Source organism: Festucalex cinctus, chromosome 17 (assembly GCF_051991245.1).
Source record: "Festucalex cinctus isolate MCC-2025b chromosome 17, RoL_Fcin_1.0, whole genome shotgun sequence".
Classification (NCBI taxonomy): Eukaryota; Metazoa; Chordata; class Actinopteri; order Syngnathiformes; family Syngnathidae; genus Festucalex; species Festucalex cinctus.
The window spans coordinates 12,800,019-12,812,091 of record NC_135427.1 but is presented as its reverse complement, the minus strand read 5'-3'; the positions used below and the strand labels follow the sequence as shown (position 1 = coordinate 12,812,091).

General features: G+C 42.2%; 1 protein-coding gene across 5 annotated transcripts in view; it reads left to right on the top strand.

Annotated features, from left to right (window-relative positions):
• LOC144004490 (thyroid hormone receptor alpha-B) overlaps positions 1 to 12,073 on the top strand; it is a 107,097-nt gene that overhangs the window by 81,114 nt on the left and 13,910 nt on the right. For 3 of the 5 annotated variants that reach the window (XM_077501644.1, XM_077501646.1, XM_077501645.1), the window contains 5 exons: positions 523 to 885; positions 8,490 to 8,551; positions 10,093 to 10,193; positions 10,484 to 10,631; positions 10,865 to 11,070. In XM_077501644.1, coding sequence (XP_077357770.1) covers positions 830 to 885; positions 8,490 to 8,551; positions 10,093 to 10,193; positions 10,484 to 10,631; positions 10,865 to 11,070 — 573 coding nt within the window. In that variant the 5' untranslated portion in view covers positions 523 to 829. Of the gene's footprint in view, positions 1 to 522; positions 886 to 4,729; positions 4,777 to 7,075; positions 7,196 to 8,489; positions 8,552 to 10,092; positions 10,194 to 10,483; positions 10,632 to 10,864; positions 11,071 to 12,073 lie in introns of those variants that run through there. The other 2 variants (XM_077501647.1, XM_077501649.1) reach the window with 2 other exon arrangements.

Below are 12,073 nucleotides of genomic sequence, written 5' to 3'. Positions count from 1 at the left end.
GTACTGTATGTTGTGTGGGATGGATGTTCAATTCTGCAGTAAACATTTGAAACAAAACGGCTCCTTGATACAAGAAATCGGAGTGGAGGAGGAGGGGAAAGAGGGCGAAGGGGGAAAAAAAAAAAACCTGAGTGGGACGCGAACCCGGGACCTGCTGCTTACAGCGAGAGCGCGCTAACCATTACACCTTTCATTCAGTTACGTTCAACAGCGCAGATATTTTACTTGTAGTTAACACAAGTGTCAGCCACAACCTGGGAATTTAAGACAGCCAATTGCCATTGCACTTTGGCATTGCAAATGTGAAGGATATTTGATGGCTTTGAATTAATTTGGACAGAATGTTGACTGATAAAGGCTACTTTTGTCACTATCCCGTGGAGGTCTCGGAGAAAGTGGGCTGGCTCCGCACCTCTTGTATTATGTTGCTTCTCGTTTTTTATGCGACTTTCCTGTATTGTATTCCTTGTGTTTGCATTTCTTGAATTTACAATGATGTGAATGTGTCCTGTCGTCTTCCAGGCTGGATTACCCTTCCCCCTGCGCAATTTTGAGGCCGACCACCAACCTATCCGCTACCTCCAAGGTCATTCTTCAAGGCCCAAGGCCGTTCATACTGCACGCCACGAGGGGTCCGGTCCCACAGGAGACCACCGCCACCCCCAAGTCCACCAGCCAACCCCACCCCACCCCCGCCAGACACTGCAGGGCCCGGTCCCTGCCATCTTCCGGCGACCGACCCCTCCCGAGCGTCGAATGACAAGCGTGCATCCGAGGGCGGGGCTTGCCTCAGTCTCTCGTGATTGGCTGCTGGATGGAATTGAGGTGAATGGAACACATGCCCAAGGAGCAAGAGCCTAACCCACTCGAGGGCGAAGAGAAACGGTGAGTGAACACGTGCTGCACCTGTACTGTGCACGCAGATCCACCACATCTCGTGCGTCTCGTCACATCTGGACCGGCCCATCCAGTCGGGCCGGTACGAACGCAAAGAGACGCAATGTACCGTAATAAATTAGAAAACACGCTTTGATGAAATGTTCATTAACAGTCTGTGCATGTTTAAATATAAATAAGGATTTCCGTGTAGACAAAAAGGTGTGGATGCTATTTGAATACCTCTTACCTCTGCCAAGGACATTGTGTATATATGTGTACATTTTCAGAACTTCCCATCATTAAAGGTGGTATTTTAATCCCCTTGCGTGTGGGAAAGGAGAGCACATTGCTTTCTGCAATCACTCCGAACATTTCCAGAGACAAAGTGTCTATTCATACAAAATAGGAAATCTGATTTTTGCGGGGAGAAGAACTCATTTCTTGTGTTCAGATTACATTTTGCCTAAAAATTAGAGCTGTCAAACGATGACATTTTTTAATCAGATCTTCCAAATTTGATTAATCGCTTAAATAAAAAGGCTTTTTTATCAACATTTTTTGCCTGCTAAATTTGAAGAGCGCCTGTTGTGTTAATTCTTTCGACAGTTAATGTTAAGAGGACGTCTTCAACATTTTTTGATCCACTGCACAAGCTCATCCTCTTCTTTTTTCTAATCAGTTAATTACTTGCATAATTTAAAATGGGGGTGGGAGGGTGGTTGATGACCCAAATATTTGTCATACATACTAAAACATTAAATGCTTTCCTTTAATACATGTAGCTATGTTTATTGCTCAAACACAACCTGTGCTACTTTTAATGTAGCCATCTGCTGTCAAGGATCTTACAGGATCATTTGCGGTCAAAATTAATAAATTGATTAATCTGTGTTAATACATGATTAATGTGATAATTTTTTTGTGATTAATGAATTAACGCTTTAACTTTGACAGGGCTACTTAAAAATCCAAACATTATTGGCATACGCAATTATCCAAATTTCATAAAGTGTCTCGCATGCTGTTTTGACGTTAACCCCATTGTGTCCTAAAATCTGATCTGATTAACTTGAACATGAAGATTCAGTTTTAATATTCCTGTTGAAACGCTATCTATCGAACGGCATCAAGTCAGGTTGTCAGTCTTAGAGAAATTACAGTATGTAGCCACGGCTAGCTATGTTGGTAGCATGACTTATCTGACATGTTAGTGTTGCTCTAACATGAGATGTTATCGGTTTGATGTTTTCTTTTTTGGAACGTAAACTCAAAAAGAGGTAATGAACTTCGAGTTGAAATGTTAACTAATTCTGCTTCGGTTAATGCTCGTTTTGTCTTAGATCTGTCCAATCCTTCTTTTTAACGTATGCTGCTAACCAGAGTGGATCATTTTGCAACAAAACACGATAACAAAGTGAACCCATCGGGTTGTGCCGATGCACGTGTTCCCACGAGTGATTGACACGCCATTCATACCTTCTGTCTCCGATTGGTTGTTTTTCCTCGGCTCTGTGTTTTCTTAAAAATCATGCCATTGAAGCCTGATTTTATTTTTTTTGGTTTATTCTTTACGTTTTCATTTTATTAGCATACTAACAAAAATGATGTTTTTTTATTTCCCCCTTCATATGCAAAACTTCACCTTTCAAGATGCCGATCAAATAAATGCTGTGCTCGTCAAGATCATTGTCGTTCTGTTGCGAGCTAAACTTGGAAATAATTCCCACCTGATTAAAAAAAAAATGTAATAGGAGAGCAACTTTGTTTTGCGTCACATGCGCTTGACTGGTCGCTTGCGCCGCGTTGCGTTAGCCACGCTCGTGCGACTTCCGGAACCTTTTCATTTTCGACACCTGGGAGCTGCCAATCAAAATGAGACCTGAATCACGTTTGTCCTGACTGATGAAGTGTGATCAGGCCTCCGTCTTCCTGCTCCTGTTCAACTTGTGCAGATGTGTGCGCAAGTGTAAACAAGCTTGAGGTTTTCCTTCCCGCGAGGATGTCCTGTCACGGCCCGCTAACAAGCATTGTTGTGCGTCTCCTTGGCTGGGGATTGTGTGACTGATTACATCACGGACGCTTTGTGCGCCGAGGGGCTTCAATATCCAGTCGGGCCGTGAGTGGCGTTCGCTCGAGGCGAGCGCCTGTCAGCCTTGAATAGAGGTGGCGTAATAGAACGGGAAGGGGATCTGGAGATGCTCCCTTGGTGAAAATCTTTTTCTTCACTGTGATGAGATAGCAATTATGAGGGCAAAGAGGCAATTTTGACCTCAGGGGCCACCATCCATTTGCCTGATTGACTCACTCGAGGCAATTCCCTTGTGATTTTCTCTGTATTTTGCAAATAAGAATGGAAATATTATGCTAATCTGGTTTGTTCATTTTTGGAATGTTGGGGGTAAAGCAGGTTTACCCGGTGAAAACCCACATATTACGCTCGAACGTGCAAACGAGAGGCCGCAGCCAAGATTCAAAGACGAGGCAGACGTTCAAACCACTAAGACGCAGTGCTGCCTTTGTTTAAAACAGCACATCCAGTTCCAATGAATTAATTCCCATGACTCACTTTAATGTACGACTTGCATATCCGGACAGAGCTGGCACGCACCCTTAATAGTAAAAAAAAAACGTTTAGAGCCAATAAGGCGCCATGTTTAATCATGTCTACGTGATTTAGTGATGTAAACAAGTACAATGTATTAGAGCAGTGATTTAAAAGAAAAAAAAAATAAATTGTGTCAATTATTCAATTATCCAATTTTACTTTAGCAATTTGAATTTCTCCTCTATTGTTAGGGTTATGCAAGTAATCAAAATTCAATTACAATTTCAATTGCACTCCACAATTACAAAATCAGCATAATTGTTAAAAAAAAAAAAAGAAAAGAAAAGAAAACGATTTATACTAATTTTTCAATTTATACATTTGCACCTTTTTAACTTTTAAAATAACAAATTTAATAAATTTTGTTTCATCCAAAAGGAATCCTGCCCATCTTTTCATTTTCTTGTTTTGTACCAAATAATAAATGATCGTCCTAATCATGATTTTAATTATTACCAAAATAATCGTGATTAATATTTTTTTCATAATCGAGCAGCCCTATCTACTATCATGCCAATGATGTATCGTGACAGGAAAACCAATTGAAAGAGATGGCAGAAGGTACATTTCAATGAACCTGATATGTCACACTGACTCAATAAAATTGTGAGTAAATTGGTGCAAGATCATCATCATTATCTCGGTGTATATATATGAACTTTGTTGGGCGGTGCTTTTAATAGGAAATATAACAGGAATACAGTAATTGTTATACAAGGCCAGCATTATACTTTGAATGCCACGCAGCCCCGGGAGCATCAGTGATGGTCACATGTCGAGATCATGATCTTGTTGATTTGTTTTACTTTGGGATGAATGAATACTTTTTTAAAAAAGCATCGCACAACTGCATGATCGCTCTCGGACATTTGCTAAATAATCAATACTGTGTTCCCCCCAATATTTTACTTCCATCACATGAGAGTAACCCCCAACCACCCCACCCCACCCTTTTCTTTTTTTTTTCTTTTTTAGAAAATTATGATTATTTGGTCTCATATACGGCCTATTTTCACTTCTTATGGCTGGATGTGGAACGTATCCCCTCATCTAATAAAGTTTCTCCTCGGGCCAGGTAAGCAAGGGCGAGCGCCGGCCAATTGGGAACCAGCAAGGGGCGGAGCTTAGTGGGAAGCTGTGCAGGGGTGCGTTTGATGAGCGAGTTAAACTTAGTTCGGTTGTCACTGCTGCTGCGGGGAAGAGAGCTTCCAGCGCTCCACTCGGACATCGGATTGATTTGTTTTGTTTATGCTTATTGCCATGCATATCATATCGCCTTGCTGCGACTCCAGGTCAGAACTACGACACTGCTTTCTTTTCAGCCTTGGCTGCACATCTGCTGACACAACAGCTGTGTGTGTATGTGCGCGCGCATTCGTGTTTTTCTAAGTATGTGTTGAAGGAGTGCAAGTGTGCACTTTGAGTACACTTGTGCGAATTTAGCTCAGGTTACCAGGAGACAACACGTTACAGTGCGCTGTTGCAAGTGCAGTGATTGACTTTCAGTGCGTGTTTGCAGAGCGCGGCCGTGACTCGACTTGCGACGGCACACATTCCACTGGCAACGCTTTTGCGAGCGCAGGCCCACTCATGTTGGCCTGGAAGAAGAATTTGCTTTGCTCCAAACGAAGTGTTGAGTTTCAAAAAGAAGCCGCGCAGACAAAAACAAACAAAGCGGCAAGAAAAATACAAGCTCAGCACACGCCAAACGAACCCGACCCCTGCCCTCGCCGTCGTGTCACATGACCGCCGGTCGCCCAAGGACACTCCGGGGCTGTGGTTACCTCCCGTCATCGCTCGCCGTCTCGTTTTTCCACACGTTTAAGCACTTGCGGTTTCACTGGGCGCGCCAACGGGGGGGGGAACAGGTTTCTGCAGGTGTTTGGCTTTCTGGAGAACTTCAAAAATGCTCATACAAGGTAATTGACAAAGTAACGCTTCAATTCCCACTTACTGACAGCTTGCGTGTGAGTGGTTGTCGGTCTCTTCTACAGGGTGGCCAAACATTTTTAATTAACTTTTTTTCAACTTACTGGTACATCATTTGAGTCAAGAACAAAGAAAGTGAATTCTACTGTTCAACAAAGGCAAAGGAAAAAAAAAAAAGGGTCTGAAGGGATAAACTGTGAAATAAGGAAGGAAGGATGGTGTTCTGGAATGAAAGAGAAACTTAACATAATTAACTAATATTAACATGAACTAACATTAACATAATTTTAAAAACAAAGGTATAAAGGAAGGAAGGAATTTTAAGTAAAGAAAAAAGGTTTGAAGGAAGTGGAGGAAAGGCAGAAAAGTAGGGTCAACTAAAGAAAGGATACAACATTTTAAAATGTGGGGAAATGAAGGGAAAAAAAGGTGGGGAAAAGTAAGGCAGAAGTGCAGGGCGGAAAGTTAAAGAGGTCAGGTCAGAGGAAGGACAGAAGACGATAAAGGCAGAAAAGCAGGTTCAGGAGATGGAAGGAAGGAGGTAAAGAGAGTTCAAAAAGGAAAGGGAAAAGCAGGTGAAAAGTAGAAGAAAAAAGCAAGTAAAAAGGCAGAAAAGCAGGTTTAAGTGAAGGAAAGAAGGCTGTAAGGATCGTTGAATGAAATGGGTGTGAGAGGAGGGAGGAGGAAAGAAAGTATGGATGGGCAATACCAACCTTGTAAAAGTGAGAGTTCTGGAAGGCAGAAAGGAGAAGGGAACAATTCCCAGAAGAATTTTTTTCATAAAATCAACTGTGCCCTCTGATTGACTAGCGACCAGTCCAGGATGTACCCTGCCTTTGGCTGTAAGTCACCTGGGATTGGCTCCAGCTCATCCTGCGACCAATGATGGGGGCAAGTTTCCAGAAAGGGGATGGGTGGATGCAAATTGGTTTGTTTACAATCAACACGCCTCTCAAAGTGGAATAAGTTTGCGCATTTTCAATGAATCAAAAAGTTAAAGGTAAGGTTTGTTTTTCTCCTGCCGGTGCCAGCAATGGTAAGCTCATGTTTGGCTAGCGAGCCGTGTTTATATTTTCATCAGCGCTATTTTGGGCTTGATGCTCTCGGAGGCTTTACATCCTCGTAAAAAACGTGAGATGCATCGTGATGTCGTCTTTTCGTGCTAAATACGGAGACGGCAAGTTTGGCCAACAGATGGCGCAACTTCATATAACTCATTGAACAAAATGACTCAAACTAAAATTGAAAAAACTTTTAAGATGAAAAAGAAAAAAATAAACAAGCTTTGTTCTTTTTTTTTTTCTTTTTTTTTAATCCCCACTTCTGGGATTTGCATAAACTTGCATCAACTTCCACAGAAGTGGAAGAAATAAAAGCTTTTCCTTTCCAGTTAATGTAAAAAATAAGTACAGGGTTACCTTGACTTGGAAGGGCAGGAGCTGCCACTTGGGAGTTTGACAACAATGGCATTGGAGACATAAAAACGTTTTGGGTGTCATGTTGCTGTCACTGTGGAAGTCAACAATCTGGCTTTTGGTGACGGATAAAATAATCTTTTTTTCCTCCTCACAAAGTCATGGCAGAGCGGCGTCTTTACGGAACGTTGCTGTTGTTGTTAACTGACGACACCGCGGAGGGAGCCTTTTTGTCAGCTCTGCGCAGTCGTGCCACATTGCCCGTATGGCAAGCGGGAATATTATCGGACCCGTGAGCTTGGCGACTGGATTCATGAAAAGATGCTAAATGCTTGCTGAAATGTCCTGAAAAGGAAAGCCTAACTAAGTGAGACACTATTTGATGGCTTTTGTTTTGGCTTGTATCCAACCAGTTTACCCTCAAAAAGCTAATCATGTCATTTCCCTGACAGGATTGACAAACGGCATTATTAGTATAAAAACTTTTGTTGTGTGTAAGCAGAGTGGTTGAACTGAAGGCAACATGACGCAAATGACAGAGCGGAAAACTGCATTTCTATCATAAGTGATTTATATTCTATTTGTTTGAATAGAGCTAACACATGCTAACTGAAGGCATCATGTAGTACTCTGCGTTAGCCACATGCGCTAAAGGCAAGTTAGCGTCTGAGCTGTAGCTAATGCGCCCTGGAGGCTGTTTTTCAAGCAGGACATTGAGAGTATACATTGGGGTTAGGGTTCGGTTATTCTTATAGGAAATTGCAAGTAAATGAGTTAACTGTGTTAACGTATAAAATAATATGATAAAGTTTCCATCATGTGGATAAAATAAATCTTGTGCAACGTATTAACGGACACCATGTATTGGTAGTGACTTTTTGGAAAAATAGTCCATATAGAGGTTAGAAAAGTCAGAAAAGTTGCGCCATGTCACTGATTTGGCAACTCTTAACTGAAATTAGGTCCAATCGCAGCCATGTTATTAGTGGGTAATAACCCTAAAATACGTTAATGTCTTATAATGGCGAGGCATTTCTCATGGAATGAGGTTTTGAAAATGGGAATCTCTTTCCTCTCCACTGAGCCGACATTAAACAACCGTGATGTGACGGCAAGACGGCGGATTCCAAGAGCACAGTGACTCGAGGGGGATTGGGAATCACTTCCATCTCTGACGCTCACTCATCCTCCGTTGAGACTTTTGTCGCAAACGCCCCCCAACCAACCACCCACCCTTCTCCATCTGCGCTCAGCTTTTCTTCTCTGCCGGAATTTACCTCTCAACTTGGCGGGCGTCTTGTATTCCTGCATGCACGCTGGCAACTCGGAGTTCCTTTTGGTTGAATTCCCGATTGGTGTTCTTCCCTGCAAACGGGTCTGTTTGTTTTGACACGGCATGGAGGTGATTCCCAAACAAAATAAAAGAGCCAAGAAAGTTCAGCTAGCTATCTAGCTAAGTTAGCAAAGAAGTATTTCTTCGTTATGCTCTGTCATTGAATGAAAGCATCCAAGATGTGAGTGATACTGAGCTGAACTGCTTGATGGAAAGTAGCTGTAATTGACTATTATGGGCTTGATGGGCTTGACAAGACAAAACGTTCCCAGTTTACCCAATGTTGTCATTTCTTGACTTTCTCTCTTTCTGTCTCTTACTCCTTCAGGTGGCTCAATGGCCCGAAGAGGAAAAGGAAGAACAGCCAATGTTCGGTTAAGAGTATGACGGGTGAGTCGGCTGCGTAACAAAGTATGACTCCATTTGTTTGTTTATACTTGAGTGTGAACTCCACTGTCCCTAAAAGTGACTAAGAATGATTTGAAAATTCAGCCACAAAAGCCAGTTTCGCTCAGCTAACGTGAAATTTGATGGGAATGTCTGTTATGAATAGTCCCACAAAAAAAAAGGCCCCAGGAGTCATCTCCTAAACAACGCGAAAATCAGTTTAAAGGTCACGTTCCCTATTGGAATTTAAGACCGGTTGTGGAACCAGCACAAACGTATACAGTACAGTATGTCCATACTTTCCCAAGTATCAAGACTCACTTAATCCAACCTGGCAAAGAGGCTCCTGAATGACCTTTCTCGTGTAAAAGAAGGGGGGGGGGGGGGGGTCTTTTGTCCTGTTTAAACCTCATCTGTAGTCGTGGAGATCATAATGAAGGTGCCGCAAGGCATGCTGGGAAATGTTCTAACCTTGATTTACCCCTGATAGAAGCTGCTTCATCTCTGTCAAGGATGTAGTTGCTGGAAGTCAGCTAAGCTTCATCCGAATATTCCAGTTTTCCGAAAGCACACACTGGCGCCTCAGCTGGACGATTTTTTTTTTTTTTTTTCCTGCCGGGATGATGATTATCTGGAGGTCTTTGTTGTCTTTACCCTCGATTCTTTCTCGTCCACTTCTCCTCGGCTTTATTTGTGATTATTATTATTTCACTGTTGTCCTTTCTCTTGCTCCCTGAGGGCTTTGAGTGTAATTTTCTTTTCTCTGTTTTGTGTCAGCAATTTCCATATCGGTCATATCATGTTCACTTTCATTTGTTTGTCTTTTTTTTTTTTTTTTTTCTGCCTCAACGTGCTTTTTGTGGCGCTTTATGGATTCTTCCTGTCAGCTTTCAATTGTATATGGATATCTTTCATTTTTCCCACCATTCCATGTTAAGTGTAGCAAATTGCATGAAAGTCACTTGCCATCTGTTCTTTCCAACTCAGGGGGTCTCAAACTTTAGATGCACCCCCTACTGGGGAGAATTTTTTATTTATTTTTTCCTCCCCCTGAGGACCCCCTCGTGTTCCTAACGGCAACTAAACATTACCATTTTATTCGTTTCAACCAAAATATTTCTTTTTAATTTGGGGCTTAAAATCATTACTAGATTCAAAGTCAGAAAATTTTATTATTCCCGTGGAATTAAAATTAAAGACGCTAAGGTGAAGGTAGTGACAATGATAACGAGGTTTGATTTATTTAATAATTTGGCTGACCCCCCTTTTGAGCCTCCTTGGTTTACTTTTGTTTTTAGATGAAAAACAAGTAGGATTATAAAATGTCTGTTTCAAGCAAGAAGCCAATGAGTCAAACACATTTCACGCTTTAGTCATTTTGTGTATAATGATAGTAGTACAGTTGCTTTCAAGACACATTACTGCCACCTAGTGGAGTGGAGTAAATCATGTTCAACACGACACACTAACATGACTTTGTCAATGGGTGAAAATGCACAGAAAGCGTAGATTAAAGTTGTTGTCGTTCTGTCTTTGTGTGCCAGGGTACATCCCCAGCTACCTGGAGAAGGATGAGCCATGCGTGGTGTGTGGCGACAAGGCCACGGGCTACCACTACCGTTGCATTACCTGTGAGGGCTGCAAGGTACGCACACCACATACACACATGGGCCACAACTTTACCGCTTTGCAGCAAGGAAAGTTGTTCTCAAACAGCTCATAGATGGAAAACAGCCGCACAAAGAGAAAGACAGGCATTTTCAATTGTGGCGGCAACACTTCACGTACTAAACTTTATATACTTGTCACTTTTCAGATGAGTAGTTTCATATAGTCCGGCCGCGAAAAACTGAATTGAGGAAGTTGTAGCAGGACACTGGATCAACACATCCGCTATAATCCTAACACCCATGTTCACGTGTTGTGCCACTGCAGGGTTTCTTCCGCCGAACCATCCAGAAGAACTTGCACCCCGCCTACTCGTGCAAGTACGAAGGCTGCTGCATCATCGACAAGATCACGCGCAACCAGTGTCAGCTGTGTCGCTTCAAGAAGTGCATCGCTGTTGGCATGGCCATGGACTGTCAGTCTCCATCATCGTTGTCATATACAGTGGTGCCTTCACTTGCCAGTTTTTACACTTAGGAAAGTAGTAGTTGCGTCCCCCCCCCCCCCCCCCAAAAAAAAGTGCTTTGAGATGTTTTTGTTTTGAGATGAGTGATTTGAAGCTCGTAAGTTGAAGGTACCACCGTATTTTTGCATGTTTGTGTGCATGCGTTTCGAGGCAAGTGCGTCACCGTCGTCTCGTTCTGCCAGTGGTGCTGGACGACTCCAAGAGGGTGGCCAAGCGGCGTCTGATTGAGGAGAACCGCGAGCGCCGCAAGAAAGAGGAGATGGTCAAGACGCTTCAGAACCGGCCCGAGCCCAGCGGCTCGGAGTGGGAGCTGATCCACATGGTGACCGAGGCCCACCGGCACACCAACGCTCAGGGCGCCCAGTGGAAGCAGAAGCGCAAATTCCTGGTAGGAAGGCATTCCATTTTCCTGTCGCGTGCTTGCATCAATTTGGGGTGCAGGGACATTCGTCTCGTCGCTCGATATTTGCAAATGTGCGTTTTGTGGATTTTGGCTTTTGAGCAGCTAGCTTCTACTAATGAACTTCCATCGCATCCAAATTTGATCGAGACCTTTCTTTGCATTATCTTGAGCTTTTTCCGGCATCAAAAGGAGCCTGGCATGCTTGTCGGATTTCAACTGGAATCTTCCGTCACCCGACTGTTTGCTCAATCAGCGGTTAGGCGTGAATCTGTGCCTTTTTCAGAGATTAGTTTGTTATATAATTTTTTTTCCTATCTTTTCTAGAGCTGTCAAACAATTAATTTTTTTGAATCAGATTAATTACATTTTAGAAATTTGACTAATCATGATTAATCGCTTAATTAAAAAAGGCTTTTTTAATTAAGATTTTTTGCTCTCCAAATTTGAAGGGAACCTGTTGTGTGTTAATTCTTTATAAATGTAATGTTAGGAGGACTTTTTCTACATTTTTTGATCCACTGCACACACTCATCCTTCTCTTTTTCTAATCATTTAATTACTTGCATAATTTAAAAATGGGGGGGGGAGATGCCCCCAATGGTTTGACATAAGCAAATATTCTGAATGTCATACAAACATTTATTAAATGCTTTACTTTAATGCATGTAGTTTTTTTTATTGCTCAGACACAACCAGTGCTACCTTTAACATCACCATCCACTGTCAGCTAAAGGATCATCTGTAGTCAAAATTAATAGTGTGATTAATCTGCGTTAATCCATGATTAATGTGATAATGTTTTTGTGATTAATGAATTCGTTAACACTTTGACAACTTTGACAGCACTAATCCTTTCATGGGATGTCAACACTGAAGAACTAAATTAAATGACTTTCACATTGGAGTGTTCTCACTTTTGTTGCAAGTGTTTTAAACATGAATGGGTGTGGGTTGAGTTATTTTGAGCTGTCATTTTTTCGGCATAGTC